The sequence below is a fragment of the Sorex araneus genome, chromosome 3 (genome assembly GCF_027595985.1).
Source record: "Sorex araneus isolate mSorAra2 chromosome 3, mSorAra2.pri, whole genome shotgun sequence".
NCBI lineage: Eukaryota > Metazoa > Chordata > Mammalia > Eulipotyphla > Soricidae > Sorex > Sorex araneus.
The window spans coordinates 23763122-23788207 of NC_073304.1; the positions used below are offsets into that span (position 1 = coordinate 23763122).

At 47.7% G+C, this 25086-nt stretch overlaps 1 protein-coding gene across 1 annotated transcript in view; it reads left to right on the plus strand.

The window, feature by feature from the left end:
• The window catches only part of SPTLC2 (serine palmitoyltransferase long chain base subunit 2), a 91322-nt gene that overhangs the window by 29903 nt on the left and 36333 nt on the right, over nt 1–25086 (plus strand). The window contains exons 2-3 of the mRNA XM_055132001.1: nt 3015–3209; nt 24000–24154. Of these exons, the coding sequence (XP_054987976.1) occupies nt 3015–3209; nt 24000–24154 (350 nt within the window). The remainder of the gene's footprint in view (nt 1–3014; nt 3210–23999; nt 24155–25086) is intronic.

Sequence of the window (25086 nt, forward strand, 5' to 3'; positions counted from 1 at the left end):
TTTCTTTCTTTCTTTCTTTCTTTCTTTCTTTCTTTCTTTCTTTCTTTCCTTTTTTTGGGTCACACTGGCGATACACAGGGGTTACTCCTGGCTCTGCACTCAGGAATTACTCCTGGCAGTGCTCAGGGGACCATATGGGATGCTGGGAATCGAACCCGGGTCGGCTGTGTGCAGGGCAAACGCCATATCCGCTGTGCTCTCGCTCCAGCCCAGTTTTCTTATGGACTGTCTCAGTGATAGAGCACCTGCCTTGTATGTGTGAGATCCTGGGTTCAGTTACTGGCACTGCAAAAAGAAAGGGGGGGGGGCGGGTGAAGTACAGAATTTATTCTGACCCTGTGTGATCAGAGCGACCTGGGTTCTAAACGGAGACCACATTCAGAGTCATCGCTTAGTTGACTCTAAAGGCCCTAAGATGCACCTAATTTTAAGGGAGCCGGTGATAGAGTGAACTTCATTCCCTCCTTCCTAGAGAGTGAGCCGCGTGCCTGCTGGCGTGGACGCGCTCACGTCGGGCAGTTATCTCCAGATCTACCTACAGCATTCTTCACACCTTGTAGGCAGAAACCCGGGAGCGCCGAGAGCAGCCTTTTCACGGTGTGTCTCACTGCCAGCAGATCATTAAAAAAAAGATTAGAAATTGAATGCTGGTACCAAGCAGTTGGCGTTATTTTAAGATTATTATAATTGTTTTATTTGGGGGCCACACTGGGCAGGACTCAGCTTACTCCTGGCTCTACACTTGTCACTCCTGACGTGTCAGGGACTCCAGGGAGTGCTGGGGATAGAAACCAAGTGTCCATGGGAAATGCCCGAACCCCTTACTGTCACTCCAGCCCCTGCCTTGATTTGTTTTTGATCATTTCAGCTGTTTTTTTTTTTTATATTTTAGAATATTTTCTCTTTGTTGATTTATGTATTTGTTGTTTTCTCTATTAGAACATGGGAATTATACATTCTCCAACCCAAACCTTTCATTATCTATTTCATAAACTCAAATAATGGTGGAAATTGGGGCTGGGTCGTGTTCTTAGGCAGTCCCTTCTCTCTGCCTATGTGTCTGCTGTTTATTGGTGTATGTAGAACTTGCACATTTTTCCTTTTTCTTTTCTTTTTTTTTTTCTTTTTGGGTCACACTGGGCGATGCACAGGGGTTATTCTTGGCTCTGCACTCAGGAATTACCCCTGGCGGTGCTCAGGGGACCATATGGGATGCTGGGAACTGAACCCGGGTCGGCCGCATGCAAGGCAAACACCCTACCTGCTGTGCTATCGCTCCAGCCCCTTCTTCTTTTTTTTTTCTTTTTTACTTTTTTATTGAATCACTGTGAGATATACCCTTACAAAGCTGCTCAAGATTGGATTTCAGTCAGACAGTATTCTAGCACCCATCCCTCCACCAGTGTCCCCAGGTTCCCTCCCATCACCCCCACCCCCCACTGCAGCCTGCCTCGATGGCAGGCGCTTCTCTCTCTCTCTCTCTCTCTCTCTCTCTCTCTGTCTCTGTCTCTCTGTCTCTGTCTCTCCCCTCCTCCTCCCCTCCTCCTCCTCCCTCCTTCCTTTCCTCTCTCCCCTTTCAGGCATTGTGGTTTGCAGTATTCATACTGAAAGTTTATCAAGAAAATCCCTTTACCTACTTTTAACCCTCAGATCTTGTCCGCCATGGTCATTCCCAGCTATTATTGTCATACTGGTCTCTTCTCTATCTTACCTGCCCTCAGCCCCCACCACACACTTGTGGTTAGTTCCAACCAGTGACCAGTTCTCCTAGACCCTGTTTTCCCTGACTATGGATATTAGTTTTCTAGTGTATATATTTTTACATACCACAAATGAATGCAGTCATTCTATATCTGTCCCTCTCCTTCTGACTCATTTCACTCAGCATGACACTCTCCGTGTCCAGCTGCTTGTAGGCAAATTTCATGACTTCATTTTTCCTGACAGCCGCATAGTATTCCATTGTGTAGATGTGCCATAGTTTCTTTATCCATTCGCCTGTTCTTGGGCACTCAGGTTGTTTCCAGATTCTGACTATTGTGAATGGTGCTGCAGTGAACATAGGAGTGCAGATGGTGTTTCTGCTGCGTGTTCTTGGGCCCCCAGAGCATATTCCCTGGAGTGGTATTGCTGGGGCAATTGGGAGCTCAGTTTCTAGGTTTTTGAGAAACATCCATATTGTTTTCCAGAAAGGCTGGACCATTCGGCATTCCCACTGACAGTGAAGGAGCATCCCTTTCTCCCCACATCCATGCCAGCACTGGTTGCTCTTGTTCTTTTGGATGTGAACTTGCACATTTTTTCTTTTGAGAAAAGTTTCCTGCTTAAATCTTGGTGGACTTTGTTTTGTTTTGTTTTTGGATCCCACCCCAAACCAAAAGTTTTGTTTTGTTTTTGGATCGTGCTCAGGGGTTACTCCTAGCTCTGCTCTCAAGAATTATTCCTGGTGGTGCTTGAGGGAACATCTCGGATACCAGGGATTGAATCCGGGTTGGCTGTGTGCAAGGCAGATGCCCTACTCTGGTCTCATTCTTGGGGGACTTTAAAAGAGAATTCTTACAGAATCCTGAAGGCACACCTCTGCAAACATCTGAGGATACAGATTGGCTTCATTTTGTTTGGGGACCACATGCTGTGATGTTGGGGGGGCGGGGGCAGTATACACTTCATCTGTGGTTTATGGGTCACCGTGTTGCTCAGGACACCTGCTGCAGGGAATCAAACAGGGGGCTTCCAACATGCAGCCATGAGCGTCAGTCTTTGAGCTCTCTCCCCAGCCATGTCATCATCATCATCATCATCACCATCATCATCATTGTTATTATTCAGACTACACCTGGTAGTATTTGGGGCCTACTGTGGCTCTGTGCTTGGGGCGCATGCTGGCAGGGCAGCAGACTCAGGGCTCCTGCTTCGCAAGCACTTAGCCTCTCAAGCTGTCTCGCTAGCCCCAAGTGGGATTTTTCTTTTTTCATTCCCATGATTAAAATCAATATTTTAAACTTCCCTTCTAGATCCATCATGTTATGCAAAATGGAGGACTGTACAAAAGACCATTTAACGAAGCCTTCGAAGAGACCCCGATGCTGGTCGCCGTGCTCACATACGTGGGATATGGTGTGCTCACCCTCTTCGGCTACCTTCGCGATTTCCTGAGGCACTGGAGAATTGAAAAGTGTCACCATGCAACGGAAAGAGAAGAGCAAAAGGTAATTGTTACAGAGCTTTTGAGCTTGTAAGTGGAAGCCTTTTCTAGAAATCTTGGTATATTTACACTCGTTGCTTTCTGTAGGACTTTTGGGTTTATGTTAAAATAAAAAAAAAATCTCAGACATACTTCCACGAAAATGTTTTGCAAAGAAAATGGAAAACAAGATTGACATCTAGGAGAAGTTAGAGCAGTGAACATATTTAAGTTTAGTGTCATGAGAACCTTGCCTTGTTTTCTGAATAAGAAAGCTGCATTTCACAAGTTGCGTCATGTCCCCCGAGAACAGTGGTTTTCAGTTGCCAGTTCCAGCCTGTTGCCGGTTCCCGGGTTAAAACCACTGTCTGAAGACTCCAGCACTGGAGCTTGAGGTGCCGGTGCCCATTGTGAAGTTCTCGCAGTTCAAGACGCCCCCGTGTGTGTATCCCGTGTTTGTCTGCAGTCTCCCGAGGAGATTGGGTCCTTGACAGTTCATTGTGTGGAACTGGGGAGCCCGACTCGGATAGGACACAGGCCTGGCGCTGTGCCGAGGTGACCCTAGCCCCCAGCACATCCCTGGGTGTGACTCCCACACCTAACTCACGGTGCATCTTCTCATAGACATGTTACAGCAGAATGTCTGATGCACAGATCATGTCACAGGTACCAGCTTTGAATCAGAATGTGGCTGTGAGGCTCTGTTTATAGCAGAAAGCAATTTTGTGGGGGTGGGGGTGGGGGATGACACTAGAAAAAAATACGCTAGGACCTCACACATGAAAAGCAGCAATGCTCAACCACGGAGCTACGTCTTCAGCTGGAAAACACTGTTGCTTAGAAAAGGCACTCAGAGCTAATCAGGTTGGTCTCTGGGGAGAAGGACCTTGTTCACTTCATTGCTCACTGTGGACTCCTTGAGTTAGCGCCTCTAGAGTTTTGGACCACCTGTATGTAGTATCTCTTCTCAAAATAAGCAGAAGCAGGCTGGAAGATGCCTTACATTAAAAAAAAAAAATCAGACTTGTTCTTGGCATATGGCGTATGGAGAGGTTGTCCTGCAGGGGATGTGCGGGGCTAGAGAAAGCTTTCTGAAGTCAGGGGGGGGTGTGTGGTGGGCGGAGGGTGGGCCATACCAGCAGTTTCCAGCCGTTGTTTCCTTGCTCTGTGCTCAGAGGTCACTGCTGGTGCTGCCTGGGGAACCATATGCCGTGATCTAATGGGTCGTTCTCATGCAAGTCCTCTAACCTGTGTACTCTCTCTCTCTCTCCAGCAACTGGGAGCTTTGACTTGTACTCACACGTTCAAACTAGAGAAGCTTTTCCTCTTACAGGAACCTCTTCGGGTGTCAGCCTATGTTCGAGGCGAGGCGAGGCGAGGTGGTGACTCTGGTGTAGAGAGTGATTTTCAGCCCTTTTCACCCGGTGACCTTCACCTCTCTTCACCTGGTGCACCTGCCAGTCTTGTGTACTCATCCGAGGTCTGGTGGTTCGTAGCCAGCTGGTGTAGGGAACATTTGTGGCTAGGGGGCATGGTGCGGACAAAGGCACAGGGCATGCTTGGCAGAACCTGGAATGTGGGTGTGTGAAGGCGCCGCGGAGAAGTTAGAGAGGTGGTGAGGCTCGGGGGCAGCTGTGAGCACCCCTGTGCCCTGCTTGCGACTGATTGACTCTGTGAATGAGTCCATTATCTCTGGAACTTGTTTGATGTTTCCGGAGGGTAAATTTACTCTTTTACGTACTGAGGCTGCCCGTGTGTACTTAACTTTGTGTAAAAGAATTCAAGTTTGTTGTAAAAGATCACACAGATTTCATTCTTAAGTAATTTATAATTTTGTTGAAGAAATAAACTCTTCAGACCTTAATGGTCTCTGCAAAGCACTATACAGGTCAACAGTGCTTGGATTATATGTAGATGTAAAACAAAAGAATTAACTGAGTAATTTAGAGTTAATCAGGAAATAATTCTTGGTGGAAGTAATAGGAGGAAATACATGGTGGGTATTTTGCCTCCATGTATTTTGCCTCTATTCTGTTTAGAAATAGAATTTATTCAAATTATTTCAAAAGGATGTTCACAGTAGACAACATTGGCAATTAAAAGAGCTAACTTCTGCTAATTTCTTTTTCTTTTTCTTTTTGGGTCACACCCGGCGATGCACAGGGGTTACTCCTGGCTCTGCACTCAGGAATTACCCCTGGTGGTGCTCAGGGGACCATATGGGATGCTGGGAATCGAACCCAGGTCGGCCGAGTGCAAGGCAAATGCCCTACCTGCTGTACTATTGTTCCAGCCCCTCTGCTAATTTCTTTAGAAAAATAAGCCTTTAAAGCAAAAAGAAGGGTCATTTGGTCTTATGGTAAATCTGTAGCACTGTCGTCGTTGTTCATCAATTTGCTTGAATGGGCACCAGTAACATCTCCATTGTGAGACTTGTTGTTACTGCTTCTGCCATATTGAATGCGACACAGGTAGCTTGCCAGGCTCTCCGAGAGGGTCAGAGGAATCAAACCCAGGTCGGCCTCATGCAAGGCAAACCTATCGCTCCAGTCCGTGGTAAATCATATTTACTTTTTTCCCCCTATTTGGGCCACACCCATTGGTGCTCAGGGCTTACTCTTAGTTCTGTGCTAAAGAATCCCTACTGGCGGGGCTCCATGGATGCTTCCTTTTTTTTTGTTTTGTTTTGTTTTTGGGTCACTTGGCAGTGCCTAGGGTTTACTCTTAGCTTGGTGCTCAGGGATCACTCCTGGAGGGACCTTGGTGACCATCTGAGTGCTCGATATCAGACCCTGTTGGCTGAATGCAAGGAAAGTACCTTACCCACCATGTTATTGCTTCGGTCCCTCGTATTTGCTTTTTGATATTACATTAGATGTAATGAGAGGGATAGGCAAATTTTATTTACTATTATTTCGGGGGGAGGTGGGGTTGGTTTCATACCTGGCAGGACCCAAGGGGATCACTCTGGGCAGTGCTCAAGGGACCATGCAGTGCATGGAATCAAACCTGGGTCAGACAAATGCAAAGCATCTTTTTTTTGGGGGGGGGTGGGGGCATACTACCTGCTGATGCTCAACTTACTCTTGGCTCTGCATTCAGAAATTACTCCTGGGGGACCATATGGAATGCCAGGAATTGAACCTGGGTTGGCCTTGTCCAGGGCAAACTTAACTCCTGGGCTACCTCTACAGGATAGGCAGACTTTATTTAATTTATTTATTTTTGCCAGGCCGTGAGGGCTTACTCCTGGCCCTTGGGTCAGGGATCACTCTTGGGGGGCTCAGGGAACCGGAAGGCAGAAGCCCTGTTGGCTGCGTGCCAGGCAGGCGCCCGTCCTGCGTACTCTTCTCTGGCCTGTGGCCTTGCAGCTTCCCGGAGTCCGTCTGGAGAGAGGTGAGGGAAGGTGCTTTCTTGGGATCTTCAGCTGCCACCGTGTGTCTGCTTCCGCGTTTCGCTGAGTTAGTGGTGCTCAAAGCTAGCGCCAGTCTCCTTCCTCATTCCGAGGCGGGAGAGAGTTCGTTTTGGCTTTGCTAGTTCCTCGCGTGGCTTCAGTTCTGCCGCGCTGCATCAGATCGTCCCGTTTACTAAAATGAAGTTGTGTGAGTTTGTTCTGTTTCAGTCTAGGTTGCTCGGAATCCTTGGAATTCTTTCCAGCCCGATTCTTCGTTCTTGGTGACATTTCAGATGAGAATCTCGTCTTTCCTGTCTGGGTTTTAGCTGATTTCTTTTTGGTGGCTGGTAGAACTGGATGCCGCCTCCTGGGGCCCAGGGGCTCCTCCCATCGCAGGGCTCCGGACCCTGGACCCCCCCCTGTGCTGCTGGGGTTCCAGCCTGGGCCTCCTGCAGGCGGAGCCCTGCTCAGCACATTGAGCGTCTCCCCAGACCCGAAACACTTGTCTTTTTTTTTTTTCTGTCTTAAATTCTGATTTTTTTTTTTTAATTTTAAGATTTTTTTTTAAGAATCACTGTAAGATAGACCCTTACAGGGGCTGGAGCAATAGCATATAGCAGGTAGGGCATTTGCCTTGCACGCGACCGACCCGAGTTCGATTCCCAGCATCCCATAGGGTCCCCTGAGCACCGCCAGGAGTAATTCCTGAGTGCAGAGCCAGGAGTAACCCCTGAGCATTGCTGGGTGTGACCCCCCTCTAAAAAAAAAAAAAAGCAAAAAAGATAAACCCTTAGGAAAGGACAAAGCAATGTCATCCTACACCCTTACAAAGCCGTTCACTGAGGTTAGGTTTCAGTCCTACAGTGTCCCAACACCCATCCCTCCATACCGGGGCATGTTTCCCAGCACCAGTGTCCCCAGGTTCCCTCCCATCACCCCCCACCCCCCAGTCTGCCTCTATGGCAGTCGCTTTTCTCTTTTCTCTTTGGAAGGATCATCTTAACTGATTTTAAAAAGTTGCTCATTAAGAATTTTGTGAAAAGTGCCATTTGGTATGCTCAGAAGCAATTACGGTAGCATAGCTGCTCGGTGTGTAATCTGTGGCATCATGAGCGGTTTGTCTTTCTCAGTTCCGTAGACTTAAGGGAGCGATGCTTTCCACTGTTTTGTGGCATGTGTGAAATCTGGGATGGGCAACAGTCATCTATTTTATTTTGTGAGAGTTTTTGGAGATGTAAGATGTTTATACTTTAAAGATCTATTAAAAAATGTACACTTTGGCAGTGTGCCTGCCACAGAGGCGGGAGGGAGGGTGGGTGGTGGGGGAGGGATACTTGGGACCATTGGTGGTGGAAGATGGGTACTGGTGGAGGGATGGGTACTTGATCATTGTATGACTGAAACACAAGCACGAAAGTTTGTAAGTCTGTAACTGTACCTCATGGTGAGTCATTAAAAAATAAAATCTAAAAAATTTAAAAATAAATTTCTTATTTCTCAATAATAAAAAAAAAAGAAAAAATGTACACTTTGTGCTCAGAGAGGTAGTACCAGGATCACGGTGCTTGCCGTGCCCTGATCCTTGGGGTCCCCTGAACCACATGTTCCCTCAGCGTGACCCCTGCCCCAGAGCTAGGAGTAGCCAGCAGGGTAAGGCCCAGCCCGACAACCCCTCCCCTGCAAAAAAGGTGCATAGTAACTGGCAGTTTCCTATCATCTGAAGAAGAAACTCTGAGATCATTAATGGTCATTTCTCCTTTCTCCGAACCCTCAAAACCTACCGCTCTGCTTTCTGTCTCAGACGTTTCATGAAATGTCTTCTTGTTTAAGAGCTTTGTTATTTTTGTTTGGGGGCCACACCTGGTGGTGCTCAGGGGTTATTCTGCTTTTGCACTCAGGACTCCCGGCAGGTTCCGGGGACTGCCTGGGCCGCCGGAGAGGCGTGCAGACAAGTGCCCCACCTTCAGCCCTCTCTCTGTCCCCTCGGGAGGATCTCTTGTGTAATGTTTTTGAGACCCGTGATGTGGCATGTTTCAGTAATCCATTCTTTTTCACTCATAGAGCGGTCGGTAGTTTGTTTTTATTTTCTCAAGGGACTTCTCGGTAAGTAACACTACGCAGAATGAATCATCAAGGAGAATTTTGTGGCACCTCACCTCTTGATCCTTGGGCACTGGTGACATTTTCAGATTGTAAGACGTTTCCTGAGGCCTATTTGTCTCTTCCTACAGAGCAACCGTACAGCTTTCTTGTAACAAGTTTTTTTTTTTTTTTTTTTTTTTGCTTTTTTCTGTGTCCTTTGGCTGCTTCATTCCTTTGTTGTCTTTGTTTTGTTTCCCTGTTCCCAGTGATTCTGAAGTGCTCCCCCACCTGCCCTGTAATGCCTCCAGGCTGTCCCGGGGAGCACCCACAGGTGCTCGAGAGGACCTGTGGTGACGAGGATCCATCCCCACTATTCTGTCCCAGGCCCATTTGTCTTTGTTCACTTACTTATTTATTCTGTGCCCACGGCTGAACCCAGGGCCTCACACATGCAAAACACTTAAGTGCTCTAGCACTCAGCTGTGTTCCTGCCCCTTCAGCGTGGATCTCTTCTTTCTGGGAGGGAGCACTCCCGCTGGTGCTCAGGAGCCCTTCCCAGCAGGACCCAGGGCACCGCATCCTGTGGGGGGAAGGAGCCCTGGGCTCCCTCAGGCAGGACGTGCACTTCGGCCCTCGGGGCAGTTTCTGATTAAACCCCCTTTCCATTTAACAGTTTGTAACTTTCTTTCTTAGAATTAATGTAAAATCTAAAAAAAAAAATTATTTATTTTGGGATCATTTTTCACATTGCTCAGGGGACCCAGAAGCCGAGCCTGGTGATACTTTGGCCCCTAGGCCGCTGGCTCAGTGTTGGGCAGTGCGGCACGGCTGCCTGGCACGCACCCCCGCCCCTCAGGGCCAAGAATCGGAGTGTTTAAAGGCCGGAGAGAGAGTGCAGTAAGTAGGGTGTTTGCCTTGTCAGTGGCCGGCCCTGGGTTCATTCCTGGCATGCCGCTATATGGTCACTCCGAGCACTGCCAGGAGTGATCCCTGAGGTGCAGAGCCAGGAGTAACCCCTGTGCATCACCAGGTGCCCCCCCCCCCAATAAAAAGGTGTATTTTAAGGTATCCTAAAGCAGCTCCAAACCTGAATTGAAGAGTTTTGGGGTATTAAGTGGCAAACTGATTTTTAAAAAATGTTTATTATCCTGAAAAAAATATATAGTAAAAATGTGATGATAGAGTTTATGGCAGTGTGAAAAATGATCTAGTCTAGTCTGGCCATCCGGTAGAGCGTGTTGGAGATAGCACGTAGTAAGGGGTTGGCAGCGCGCTACCCCTCTAGTTTGGACCATCAGGATTTTATTAAGTCGGGTTTATAGTTTGCCCTTCACTACTAGGTCATTCCCACTGGCACAAGGATATTATTCTCAGGTAGTCTGTGGCTTAGTATTGCTGATAAACTTAAGACATTGGCCAGTGCTAATACTGTGTATAGGCTAATGAAAAAAAAAAATTCCTAGACGCCCAGGTCCTTATTTTCTTAATGTCTTTCATAGAGAAGGCAGCTGCCTCCCAGGCTGCCATCGAGGGGCAGGAAAGTGGCTCCTTGGCTTACGTGCTTTCCCCGAGAGTGTGGCTTAGACCTGCAGCCCCACTACCCTGCCATGAGATCTGGGGTCCTCAGTGAAAAGGAGCCTGGAGAAGGCTCCGTGGCCCAGGAAGCGCCCAGGGCAGTGTCAGTTCTGAGCTGAACCCTTGATGTACCACAGGTGTCTAGATACACCCACCTACCCCATGGGTCCCTGGTGAGGGTTGGGTGGAGAGCTGAAGCAAGAAACTCTCAAAACTGAAAACAGAACTTCAGAATCAGAGGTCATTCCTTTTTTTTTTTTGGCTTTTTGGGTCACACCCAGCAATGCTCAGGGGATACTCCTGGCTCTGCAGTCAGGAATTACTCCTGGTGGTGCTCGGGGGGGCCAGATGGGATGCTGGGGATCGAACCTAGGTTGGCCGTGTGCAAGGCAAACGCTCTGCCTGCTGTGCTATTGCTCCAGCCCCAGAAGTTATTCCTGACCTAAGAAGTGTTGGCAATGGACTTACCCTGTGGTTAACAATCTGTTCCCAGCTTGCAGTATTTATTTTATACTCGAGCAGTGTTGCCTTGACCTCTACAAAAATGGGACACGGTAACCTGGGAATGGCTTTTAGTGGCGATCTTAAAAATCTTGGAACCATGATTGTGTAAGAGCTTTCCATCTGAGTCCTACTTCTGTTTCTCCTTTAATTTTATTTATTATTTACTTTTTTTTTTTTTTTGAGCCATACCTGGAAGTGATCAGGGCTACTTGGGGTGTGGCCCTGGGGGCGGGGAGGTCCTTCCAGCAGTGCTGGGGACACTGGGGGGTTTGAACTCGCCTTTGGAGTGACTTCCTGGCCCCTTTTTCCTGTTTCTTTAGATAGGAAGCCACTTCCCTGCTGTTTGTGTGCTGTCCTTGAAGGCATAAAGTAAGATTTCAAGATTAAAGCCCTTGTTTTTCCTAGACCTCGAACCAAGTCTTCACTGTGTGTGTGTGTGTGTGTGTGTGTGTGTGTCTGTGTGTGTGTGTATATGTGTGTGTGTACACTCCCCCAGCCCCCAACTTCCCGTGCACGTACTCACACAACTGACCACTTCAGTTCAAACCGTGGGTCACCATCGTCACCACTCACTGCTATTCATGTCTTCGCATTTCCTGCAGTAACGAAGAAAAAGATAGCAGTCATCTCTTTGGAATTTATAATTTTGTGGAGTTTGAGTCTGTTGAAATACACTTAAAAAAAAATTTTTTTTTTTTTTTGAGAGGGGGGCATGCCTGTCAGTGGTCAAGGCTTATTCCTAGCTCTGGGCCCAGGGACCACTCCTGGCAGGCTTGACGGTTCAAATGGGGTGCTGGGGGTCAAATCCCTGCCAGCCGCATGTGAGGCAAGCCCTCTTCCCTGCTGTCCCCTGGCCGGCCCAGACACTCAGCCACTGCTCAGGAGAAAGACTCGCGCACAGGGCCAGTGGTCAGCCCTGAGCAGCTGGATGTGGCTTCAAAACCAGAGTCATCCCCTCCCCCCCAAAAAAATAGTTGTAATACATTGCTGTTACCCCAGAAGCTACTGCCCTCAGCCCCTCCGCAGCCATACCATCACCCATTACCCTTTTCCCTCACGGTTTTATCACCTGTGTGTACATCTGTGAAATACAAATTTGGGCTGGGGAGACAGAAGAAGGGTTAAGGTGCTTGTTTTGTGTGTGGTGGACCTGGGTTTGATTCCCGGTATCATACATGGTTCCCAGGGGTCATCCTTGAGCACGGAGCGAGGAGTAAGCCTTGAGTACAGCCGGGTGTGCCCCCCAAACAATTAGTCAACCATAGAATTTAAGCTTGTGTTTTTGAAGTTGTGCAAATAGATATGTTTCGTGCATGTGCCTCTGTGCTGCACTTTGTTTTCTCAATATACTCCTAAGCCCTGGGGTGTAGGTCTAGTCGCTGCTATATAATAGTTCATTGTAGGACCTAACCACAGTTTATCTACTGTCAATATTTATGGCATTGACTTATTTCCACTCTGTTAGTGATAACAAAGGTGTAGCTATTCTGAGGCGTTTCCTTGCTGTGATATGTGGATTTCTCCAGGATGAGGATTTGGGGTGATACACTAGTTAGTACTGACCCGTTTTCCAAGGTCATTGCAACATTTTAGACATCTCCCAGTTATGTTGGAGAGTTCTCTTTCCACACACATCCTTCCCAACATTAAATATTGATGGGGAGATTCTTCCAATTGTACCCCCCCCATTATAGATAAAAGTTTTAGATAATCTCTTGTGGTTTTAATCTTGTGGTTTCCCTGTTGCCCAACAAAGCAGGAACACCCTCTCCTGAGTTTGGCGATCACCTGACGTGCCTGTTCAAATGCTCTGACTGTTTTTTTTTTTTTTTCTTGATGCTTGTAGGAAGTGCTCATGCATTCTAGGAGACTCTGCACTGTTGTGACCCATCCTGTGGGTTGTTTTTTCCCTCTGTGAATGGCATCTTGTGATGAACACCGTTTTTTTTTTTTTCTAAATGAAGTTATTTTGAAGTAAGCAAATTTGCCAGCCTTTCTCTATGAATTGTACTCTTTGTCCTTTGAATTTTTTTCCAGGGTGCAGGGGTAACTCGGTGGGTCAAGCACTTGACTTATCAGCTTGGGGCCGCAGGTTTGGCCCCTGGCACTGCCCCCGTACTGAGCACGATCCCTGTGGCACTGCTGGTCGGTTTCTTCAGTGCCTCGAAACCCTGTGTGGGAAGGGGATTTGGGCCACACCCAGTAATGCTCAGGGACTCCTTCAGACTCAGTGCCCAGCACCACATGGTGCTGGAACCACACCCTGAGTATATGAAGAGTATATATTCAGTTCTTTGAGCGCTTTGGCTCCAAGTCTTGATTTTTCCATGAAAAGTGCCTCATTCTCAGTCAGAAAGCTTCTAACGCTTCTGACCTCAGCGAAAAGACAACGTGATGCAGAGCAAGCGCAGGTCAGTTCCTTGTCTAATCTGATGCGTGCTCCCACCCAGGTCACCGTCCTTGCTCAGATACCGAGAAGACTTCTCAGGGCTGCTGTCCTCCTATGCGCAGACTCAGAAGTTTTACTCTGAGACGTTTGGGGAACTCTCGACTTGTAACCCTTGCTCACAGTAGCCCGCATGCTCCACTTTTGCTCACTTAGCCCCGTTACAGTGATGAGTTCCCGCCTCACCCCTTTTTGATGGGCGGGCAGGGCTTTTCAATATGGTTTTGGGTTTTTAAACTGGATGAAGCATTTTATACAAGATTTTCACAGCTGCCTTCTCTTGTTAGGAAGACCAATGCGTGGGGGATTTTTGTCCTTGTCTCTACTGAATTGTCATTGTTGAAAGCAATCATTCAGAGCCCTGAGCAGTGGCAGCTTAGTGTCTGAGTGCATGCCGTGGAGTGTGCCCCTTGGCTGGCATGTTTGAGCACCTCAGTGACCCCTGGTGGCCGGAGGCCCTCCCCCCTCCCCTCTCCCCCGCCGGCAGCCCTAGCCTGTGGGCCTCCGCGGGAGAGAACGGGGACCTGGGTGAGCTGGCGCTCAAGTCCTGCCGCTAAAGGAGTCCAGAGGTCGTGAGCACCCTGGCCAGGTTTGCCGTGCAACTCCTGGCAAGCTCCAACAGGTGAAAACGTGGAACAGGTCTGTGCAGTCTCTGATCACCACAGCAGTGGCATCGACCGGAGTGGGGGAGAGGATTTAAAAACGAAAGACGATCCATATCTTATTCATCCGGAAGTTGTATATTCTGAGGATCTTTCTCTCATAGATGCCGGCAGCCACATCAGAGATGCTGAGGGCATGAGGGGCGTGTTACAAGGGCTGATTTTTCTTGTCCCTTAGTGTTCTCATGACAGTGACGAGGAGATTTCAAGCGGGGTTGAGTTGGTTCTCGTGGTGGCCGCACTCGTGCTCCGGCCCATTTCCGCCGTGCTCTGTGCTGGCGGTTCCTCTTTGTCAGCTCCGTGGCGTCACATGATGCGGGTCGTGGGCCGGCCTGAAATTGCCAGGAGATGAAAACAAGGATCCTGGGGGCTCCTCTCATGTGGAGGGAGGAGCAGACTCAAGAGAAGTAGTAGAACCACATTTAACTTTAAGTAACGATGGGAAGGTGTGGACAGATTGAACTTCAGACTGAATTCTCAGTCCATTAAGAAATTTCTTCCTTTTTTTTTTTTTTTTTTTGCTTTTTGGGTCACACCCAGCGATGCTCAGGGGTTATTCCTGTCTTTGCACTCAGGAATTGCTCCTGGCAGTGCTTGGGGGACCATATGGGATGCTGGGGATTGAACCCAGGTCGGCCGCGTACAAAGCAAACGCCCTACCCATTGTACTATCGCTCCAGCCACAAGAAACTTCTGATTGGAGGGCTTGACAGATAGATCAGCCAGCAGGGCGCTTGTCTGCCACGTGGGGGCCATCATGTGTCCCCCGAAGCTCCACCACGAGTGATTCCCTTAGCACTGCTGGGTACGGTCCCCAAAAAGAAAAAAGAAACTTCTTTTTTGGGGGCTGGGGGTGGGGGGGCTAGGGGCACACCTGGCTCCATGCTCAGGGATCACAGCTGGTGGGCTCCAGACCCCCTGCAAGGCAGGTGCCCTACCCGTCGTACTGTCTCTCTGGCCCCGAACCAAGAAGCTTCTCATAGAAAACTAGAGGATTTTGTTGTTGTTTTGTTTTGGGGCCGCACCTGGCAAGGCGCAGGGGTTACTCCTGGCTCTGCGCTCAGGAATCACGCCCGGCGGTGCCTCGAGACCAGATGGGGTGCTGGGGGTGGAACCCAGGCCGGCCTGTGCAAGGCAGACACCCTACCCACTGCACTGTCCCTCTGGCCTGAGAATTTTTTCTTTTTTTTCAGCGGTGCTCGGGGATGACTCCTGGCTCTGTGCCTGGGGTCAGTCCCAGCAGGGGTGGGGCTGGGTGGGGCCCATGTGGTGCCAGGATTGGACTCTGGGCTTCCTGCACGCAAACCGTGCTCTCATGCTTTCTCTATGGCCGTATTTATTTTTTTGCTGTTGTTTTATTGAAGTAAAATACACATAAAATTAGCCATTTCAAATATACAATTCAGTGACCTTTATTTAATTTGCTTTGTTCTTTTGGGGCCACACCCGGTGGTGTTCAGGGCTTACTCCTGGCTCTGCACTCAGGAATCACTTCTAGTGGGCTCAGGCGACCATCGGGGCTATCAGGGATTAAACTTGGGTCAGCCGCGAGCAGAGCCAGTGCCTTACCTGCTGTGCCATCTCCCCAGTCCCCCGTGGCTTGTATTGCAGTCCCGTGAATCACCCCTCCGAAGGAGACCCCGCCGTCCCCAGTAACAGTCACTGCCCACTGGCCTCTCTCTTCGTCCCTCTCAGTCACCACTCTGCTCTGTGTCAAGGGGTGGCACCATGCTCTTTTTTACCTTTTTGATATAAAAAAAATTAAATATTAAGCCCCCAGTATTTACATAGCCATTCATAATTGCCTCTCGGCGTAAAATGTTGCAACACCAGTCCTACCACCGGAGTCACTTAACTCCGCCACTGTCCCCGGGTCACTCCCCGCACAAGCCTCCTCGACAGGCACGTTTTTAAGTTTGTTGGGCCAACAGTGTTGCTGACTGAGACATAGACCCAGACCTCACCCCTCCACACCCCTGTGTGCAGGGGCCCTGCCCCTTGCCTCTCTTCTCTCCGTTCGTCTCTTTCTCCACCCTCTGGGTTTCTTTCCTTCCCTATCAGCGTTTCTGTGACCCGGGGTCAAGGTGAACCTGGGTATCCCTTTGATGCCGTGCGTTCCCTCCTCCCGTGCCTCTACCCCAGAGGTGAGTCAGGTGACATGGTGGCCTCCACAGCACACGACGGCCTCCAGCTTTGTCGAGTCGCGGTGAATTGCATGATTCCGCTCTGCCTTGCAGCTGCATAGGGAGACCATTCTCGGTGACTCTTGTCAGTGAATCTATAGAGTGATGATCTTCAGTGTTTGACTACGCCCTTACCCCCCACCTCCCAGCCCGCCCCCCGGTTAGTGGTGCTGCTACATTTGTATACAAGCACTTGATAAAGGCCTCTTCAGTTCCTTGAATTTATGTCTATATCTAGAGATGAAATTGTTGGGTCACGTGAAGGTTCTTTGCTTATTACCCTGTTGAGAAACAGCCGAATTGTTCCCTGCTGTGCCGGCGCCATTTTACATTGCCACTAGCAGTGTACACCTTCTTCTCGGCCCCCCTCCCTGTGTCTTATAGTTTCATAAGATTAGGAACCCCCCATTTTTTTTCTTATTCTTTCAGTTTGGGATCACACCCAGCAGCAGTGCTTGGAAACTGCTCCTGATTCAGTGTTTGGGGGTCGGTCCCGGTGGTGCTGTGGGATCACGTGGCTCCGGGGATCAGGCCTGGGGCTGCACGTGCCGAGCATGTGTTTCAGCAGTTTGAGCCACTACCACCTCGAGGCCCTATCACACATTTCATGGTTTGTCTTTTTTTTTTTTGGCGGTGTAAGATCAAAATTACTTTAAAAAACTGGTGGGGAGGAGGTGCTAGGGGTGTCCCATTGCCTCAGGAAGAATCCAGTTTTGATTTTGATCTCTTACTTTTGCTGTTGTTGTTTGAGGAGGGGGTTCGGGCCACACTCTGAGGTGCTGCTTGGGTACTACTCCTGGTTCAGTGCTGGGTGCTCACTCCTGGCGATCCCTGCGGGAATCAGACTGGGGTCAGCCACGTACCAGATGAACTTCTTAATCCTGTAGTGTCTCTCTGGCCCATTTTTGTTCAATTTTCATTTATTTGGGAAGAAGGTGTTTGGATCATACCTGACTGTGCTCAGGGCTTACTCCTGGTCTGTGCTCCGGGATCACTCCTAGCGGAGCTTGGTCGACCATATGTGGTACTGGGGACTCAACCCTGCCTGATTGCATGCAAGGCAAGGGCCCTACCCACTGTACTATCTCTCTGGTCCCAAGAATATACTTTTTAAAAAGAACCTTAGAGGTCTAGATATTATAATTGTATTTTCACTTTATAGAAACTGGTTTTTATCCTACTTTAACCAAAATTTATTTATTTATTTATTTATTTATTTATTTGCTTTTTGGGTTACACCCAGCGATGCTCAGGGGTTACTCCTGGCTTTACACTCAGGAATTGCTCCTGGCAGTGCTTGGGGGACCATATGGGATGCCGGGGTTCGAACCCGGGTCGGCCGCGTGCAAGGCAAACGCCCTACCCGCTGTGCTATCGCTCAGGCCCCTTTAACCAAATTTTAGACAGAAACAGCTATCACGATTCTGATTGTTGTTGAAGGACTGCATCCTGGTGTTACTGCTAGATTAGTTTGCTTATCTCAGTTTTTTTTTTCCTCTGTAGGAGGCACAGTAGGTCAAGGGTGGAATCTTACAATCATTTCGTGATTGAAAAGGCACTGAAACGTTTCTGGGAAAGTTGTCTAAGCTTTTCTTTCATAGACACAGAAGTGATTATATGCCTCAACTATCTAATTTTGAGATGACTTTTTCTTTTGACTTGTTGAGATTTGTGCCAAATCTCATGCAAATCTAAATCTAAGATTTAGATTACTTGTTGTAATCTAAAATATGTAAAAGTGATTAAGTTAGAACTGGCACTGAAGTTTCTAGTTGGGACTAGTGGTAGAGTCTTTCAGTTATATCAGTAAATTCTTAGGTGACTTGGATAGTTTGACTTTTATTCATCACTGTTACTGCCACTGTCATCCTGTTGCGTTGCTCATCGATTTGTTCGAGCGGGCACCAGTAACGTCTCTCATTGAGAGACTTATTGTTACTGTTTTTGGCATATCCAGTATGCACGGGTAGCTTGCCGGGCTCTGCCGCTCGGGCTTGATACTCTCGGTAGCTTGCCGGGCTCTCCGAGAGGGGCGGAGGAATCGAACTCAGGTCGGCCGCGTGAAAGGCGGAAGCCCAACCACTGTGCTATTTCTCCAGCCCTTTATTCATCAAATATACAAAATACAGTCATTTATTGAGTATTTCTCAAAGGTAATGAGTGAGTATGCTGTTGAAACGGTCACATTTCAGTGGAGCCGAGCAAAACTCCACCGTGGGTGCTTTGTGCAGATGAGATGAGGGCGTCGCCGACACGGTGGAGGTTGCCGGGCCGGTGGTGGCAGGGCCTCCCCGCTCCAGCTGGGAAGCGGGGCTCTTGCAGGAGCAGTACAGGTGTGGCTGTAAGCTGCCCCGCAGCTGGCGAGTGGACAGTGGCGCAGGGACTCCAGCTGGCACTGCCAGGGGCAAGGTCTGCTGGAACTTGCTTTTGAATCTGGTGCAGAAGCCGAGGCTGGCTTCGTGCCGTGCCTGCCTCTCGCCGCGCCCCTCCACAGCACACCCACAGCCCTGTGGGGACGGGGCCTCAGCAAGGCAGCTCAGCCCTCAGGACTCCGAGGTAGGGAGAGCTGGTCAGTGCGTGTGCAGGCCACTGTGGAGGAGAGGAGGAGAGTGGACAGCCCGTAATTCAGTGGCTGTAGTGTGCTTTGCTTTGGATGCTGGGAAGAATGCTACATTTTGTGGGCTGGGTGTCAGACCCAGCATCTCATTACTGCAAAGCTCGTGGCCTCCCTCTGAACTGTAGCTCAGACTTCAACTGTGTTTAAGAGAAAATGCACATAAACTGCTGACCAGGTTCATCAAGTACTTAGTGAGCGGGGATTTTTGTTGCTATTCCTATGACTACTCATTTTATTTATGAAAACATTGGGACTGGAATTACTCTTACCCAAGACCAACTTGAGCCTAAAAGTGAGGGGTCTGGCTGGGGATGTGGCTTCACAGGGAAAGATATGCCTCTCATGCATGAGCTGTGAGTGTGAGCCCGACACCAAATGCACACGTCTTGCATGTACAAGGCATGGGTTTGGGCATTGGTATCACACACACACAAATCCAGGCTTTCCCCCCTGTAATCATAAGGCCTTTATGATAGGTGGTACATATTATATATGTTTTCTAGGAGGCCTCAAAGGCATACATGATAAAGGATATTTACTGGATAATTATAGAGATGATTCCAGATTACTTTTGGTAAGTTCTTCCAACAGTGTCTAAATAAATCTTCAGATTCATATGAATTTGAATCTTCTCTTGGATTTTTTTTTTTTTCTGGGGCCAGCGATTGAACCCAGGACCCAGTGCCTCACTCATGCAAGGTCTGCCGCTGGGCCATACCCCTGGGCCTGTAGTTTCTTTTTGAGGCTCCTGGTAAAAGTTGTTTTACGGGTCAGTGTTTCAGACCCAGCAGTACGGTGCTGATCTCAACTCGGCATGAATGTTGTTAAGTTTCCCTGAACTTACTCGGAGTAGGGGCTGGTGAAAGGTCCTCAGGAAACGAACTATTTGAGCTTGACTTGCCACTCACATCCCACTTTGTCCCATATTCTCGGTGGGCAAACATCCCTTCACAGTGCTTGTTACATTGGATCATGACTTTTTATGGGTGTGCAATTGTACTCTGTTTAGAGATCCCGAGGAGTCAAAGGTTGTGTCTTACTCATTTTTATCCCCGGTGCCTCCTTTAGTGCTTGGAGAGAACGGTTCGGTAAATGTTTGTTCAGTGACTGGGCAAATGCGTGTGAGGTTGGCTCCGACCAAAGTCATTTCACAGTGACTAAACCGAGGAGAGAGGGAGGGGGTGACGGCGAGAATAGTACAGTGTGTGTCACTGCAGAAAGAGCTCTTGTTCTTCTTTTGGCTTTTTTTTTGGGAGGGGGGGGAAGGCGCCACACCCAGCAACGCTCAGGGGAAATTTACTCCTGGCTCTGTACCAGGAATCACTCTCGGCGGTGCTGGGGGTGGGGGTGATCTGATATGGGATACTGGGGATCGCACCCAGGTCGGCCGTGTGCAAGGCACATGCCCTACCCAGCGCCTCTGTTACTCTTGAATGCGTGTTCAGTCTGGCAGACAGTCTACCATATACTGAAGATTCAGTTAAAGATTTTTGAATGAATGAAGAGGGGTGACTTCTGGGTCGCCAAAGCAGCACATGCACATTGGGCTTACCTTTATCTTTTCTGAAAGTTGTACCAAGGTATCGACTTCAATCTTTCATTTGTACCAGTCTTCCAAATAACTTGCTACGCTCCCCTGCCCCTCCTCCAAGAGATAAGCTGCAGTGAAACCTAACTTTAGTCTTAGAATCAGGTCCTGTATGAAGTGTGTGTGAGATAGATGTGTGAACTCTGTGTGGAAACCAGCGCTCTCATTGCCCAGAACGGAAATCCTGGAAAAGCAATGCTTTCTCCCTCTCTCCTTGCTAAACTGCAGGGAACTTGCTTAGCTCATCTTCGCATCTTGCTATGGAGCTTTTCTTTTTATTTTTTTATTTTTATTTATTTATTTTTTTTTGTTTTTGCTTTTCGGGTCACACCCGGCCATGCACAGGGGTTACTCCTGGCTCTGCACTGAGGAATTACTCCTGGCGGTGCTCAGGGGACTATATGGGATGCTGGGATTTGAATCCGGGTCAGCCGCGTGCAAGGCAAATGACCTACCCACTGTGCTATCGCTCCAGCCCCGGAGCTTTCTTTTTAAAAAAATTTTAAAAATTTAATTAACTTTGTGATTTCAGAGTTACATAGTTGGGTTTTAGGCATCCAGTACTTTGACTCCCATCTTACCCATCTGCTCCCCTCCACCAGTAACTCATGCCCCCTCCTGCAGCCCCCACCTCTGCCATCCTGACAGGCACACCAGAAAGCTCCGTGGTTGTAGTTTAGATACCATGTTTCCAGTGTTGCTGAGTGTGTATGCTTTGGCTGTATAGCTACACTGCTCTTCCACCTCACAGTATACCGGACCCCTGTTTCCCCATTCCTTCCCTTCCTCATCTTCCTTCACCCTCGGACTTCTCTCCTTATCCTCCCTGTACTCTGGGGTCAGGGCTGATTTAAACATCCCCCTTTTACTTCTTTGCGTTGCACAGATCAGTGACGTCATTGCCGAGTTTGTCCTTCTGGTTTACTTCACTCAGCATGATTCCTCCCTGTTCCAGCCAGCTCACAGCAAATTGCACGATTTCATTGTTCCTTGCAGCCACAAAACGTTCCATTGTGTGTACATACCACATCTTCATAATCCACTCATCTGTCATCAGACACCTAGGTTAATTCCTTATCTCGCTATAATATAGCACTTCCTGCCGCAATGAGTAATGGTATGCATCCATCCTTTAGAAGGCATGGGTTTTGTTTATTTTTTTTGTCTTGGGGGTTGATAGCCAGAAGTGGAATTGCTGGGTCATATTTTTTTCAATTCTAAGTTTACTGAGAACTCTTTATGCTGTTTTCTATAAGGGTTGAACCAGATCACATTCCGACCAGCAGTGAAAGACTTTCTTTTTCATCACACCCCTGCCAACATAGATTGTTTTCACTATTTTTGATATGTGGCTTTCTCACTGGTGTGAGATTGTATCCCATTGTCGTCTTGATTTGGATTTTCCTAATGATAAGTAATGCTGAGTACTTTTCATGTATCTGTTGGCCATCTTCCTGCCTTCCTCTGAGAAGTGTTTGTTCATTTCCTCTCTCCCCATTTTTTGATTTTGTTGTTGACCTTTGAGTATTTTATATATCCTGGATATCAACCCTTTATCCCATGTATTTAAAGAGAATATTTTTCCCAATAAGCTGTCTTTTAGTATTAGCCCGTATTTCTTTTGACATACAGAGACTCTTTAATGTAGTCCCATTTGTTTATTTTTAATTTTGTTGCTTTTGCCAGTGGTGTCAGATTATTAAAGATGCCTTTTGTTTTTTGGTTTTTTTGCTTTTTGGGTCACACCTGGCGATGCACAGGGGTTACTCCTGGCTCTGCACTCAGGAATCACCCCTGGCAGTGCTCAGAGGACCATATGGGATGCTGGGGATCGAACCCGGGTCGGCCGTGTGCAAGGCAAATGCCCTACCCACTGTGCTATCACTCCAGCCCCTAAAGATGCTTTTGAGGTCCAAATCTTGGAGCATTTTTTCCTCATTGTTCTTTATAGTTTCCAGTTAGATCTCAAGGTATTTGATTTGCTTTGAATTGACTTTTGTGTAAGGTATGAGATATGGATCCAGCTTTAATTTTTTATAGGTGGTTATCTAGTTTTCTTAGCACCATTTGTTGAAGAGGCTAGCTTTGTTCCATTTTCTGTTTTTTCTTGTTTATCGAGAATTAAATGTCCATTAACATGGGGTCGTTATCCTTGGCTATTTGATGACAACTTTTATCATTCTGCAAGTCTCATTAGTCAAAGCCCCATCTCTTTCTTGCGTGAGGATCCGTTTCTTTCTGGGGTTTAGCAATCCTGGTAAACAGGACTAGATGCTGTGATTTATTACTGTTATCTATAGAGTTAAACTGTTGTTGGTTATTACAATATAAATTTTATTTGTGATAGAGTATTTGAAATATTTAAGCATGCACACACAATGGCTTTTTGGGGGGCACACCCAGTGGTGCTCAGGGGCTCCCTGCTCTGCGCTTGGGGGTCTTTCCCAGTAGTGCTTGGGGACCGTGCGCTGCGGGGACTGAAGCTGCTTCACTCTCTCCTGCCCTTAGTACGGAAGGAGTCCTGATGGGCTTAGGGCAGCATGTGGGGTGCCAGGGGTCTACCTGTGTTGGCCACGTGCAAAGCAAGTGCCCTACCAGCTGTACTGTCTCTCTCTAGCCCCTGTATTTTTGTTTCGTTTAAAATTTTTTTTTTAATTTATTGAATCACCATGTGGAAAGTTACAAAGTTCTCAGGCTTATGTCACAGTTATACAATGCTCAAACACCCATCCCTTCACCAGTGCCCATATTCCACCACCAAAAAAAAAAAGAAAAAAGAAAAAACCAGTACACATCCCACCCACCACCCCCTATCCCCTCCTGCATAACTGATAAAATTCACTTCATTTTCTCTTTACCTTGATTACATTCCATATTTCAACTTAAAGCTCACTGTTGTTGTTGGTTTTTCAACACTGAACTCGCTATTCTCCTTGGAGTTTATCCCCCAAAATACGGCCCTATTGACAAGGAAACATTTGATATTTAGTTCTCCACGAATGAGAATAAGGAGGTAAAAGGTTGCGCGGCCGCAGTAGCGGCCCACGCGGCTTAGGATTTCTCTGTTTGGGTAATTAAGTACATGGAGATTTAAGTGGGAAATTTCATCATTTCCCTTTCTGGGGCAACAAAAAGCAAAAGCTTCGTTCACGGTCTGGGGACATGGTTGGGAGCACTTGCTGGGTTCAGAAGTCATCTAGCTGGCTCTGGATGTTGGGTGTTCATCAGCAGAGCGGCCGTGCAAACGCATGGCCACCCGGTTCGAATCCCGGCAGAGCGCGAGCCGGAGCCCGTACCAGCCCCAGCCCGAGACTTCCCAAGCGTCCCGCTGTTTCAAGTTCAAAACACATTTTTAAAAAAAAAATTTTTTTTAAGTGACTTATTTTCTGTTTTTTTGGGTCACACCTGGTGACGCACAGGGGTTACTCAGGAATCACCCCCAGCGGGGACCATATGGGATTCTGGGAATCGAACCTGGGTCTGCCTCATGCAAGGCAAACGCCCTACCTGCTGTGCTATTGCTCCAGCCCCGATAGTTAACATTTTAATTAGGTCAGTCATCAGAATTAATTGACTCTTATCTGTAATTATCTATAATTAGTTACTTTTTTAGGTAAGAATTAATGCCTTTCCAAATTTTTTGCTTACCAGTTAATTCACTATTGTTGTACTTTTTCTAATGCTTTTGCATATGAAAAGAAGAGTTGTAAATAATTTTAGAGTCACCCACTTAAGTTTTTAATCATTTCATTATTTGTTGGCAGGACTTTGTGTCATTGTATCAGGATTTTGAAAACTTCTATACAAGGAACCTCTACATGAGGATCAGAGACAATTGGAATCGGCCGATCTGCAGCGTGCCTGGAGCCACGGTGGACATTTTGGAGAGACAGTCTCATGACTACAACTGGTCATTCAAGTGAGTATTTTTTCACTTGGCCCATCATTGATGTGCAACACTCTATTCGTTTTGGGTGTATCACATAATCTGATGTTTGTATACAATGTGAAATGCTCTCTACAGTAAGCTTATGTCCTGCCTGTTCTTCAGCAGCTTTTCTTTCATTTTATTTTTCTGTTGTTGTTGTTTGGCTTTTATGCTACACCTGGAGGTGGTCAGGGCTCACTCCTGGGTCTGCACTCAGGGATCACTCCCAACAGACACAGGGGACCTTATGGGATGCTGGGTTTCACACCTGGGTCAGCTGCATGCAAGGCAAACACCCTGCCCCACTGTTCCATTGCTCTGGTGCCCAAGCAACTTTCCAAGACTGCACTTCGGGGGCTGGAGTGATCGTGCAGCGGGTGGGACATTTGCTTTGCACGCGGCATGAGTTTGGTCCCCAGTATCCCATATGAGGACAGTACACTCTGATTATTTCCCTCGTATATTTCTCAGTTTTCTTGAGATTGTAAAATGCATTATTCTATTACATTTGACACGGTATACAGTTTACAATAAAATGTGATGTATTAAAACAAACGAAAAACAAAACAAAACAGAGTCCCTATCCTTTCTGTAAGGCCACTTACCAGAATCAAGTCACTGTCACTGTCACTGTCATCCCATTGCTCATCAGTTTGCTCGAGCGGGCACCAGTAACATCTCTCATTGTGAGACTTATTGTTACTGTTTTTGGCATATCCAGTATGCCACGGGTAGCTTGCCAGGCTCTCCGAGAGGGGCAGAGGAATCGAACACAGGTCGGCCGAGTGAAAGGCGAACGCCGTACCGCTGTGCTATTGCTCAGGCCCTCCAGAATCAAGTATCTGAATTTATTTCTGGATATTTTGATTTTTTCAGATATGTAGGGAATGTTTTTACTTAAGTGGATAGAATACTTTTACCAT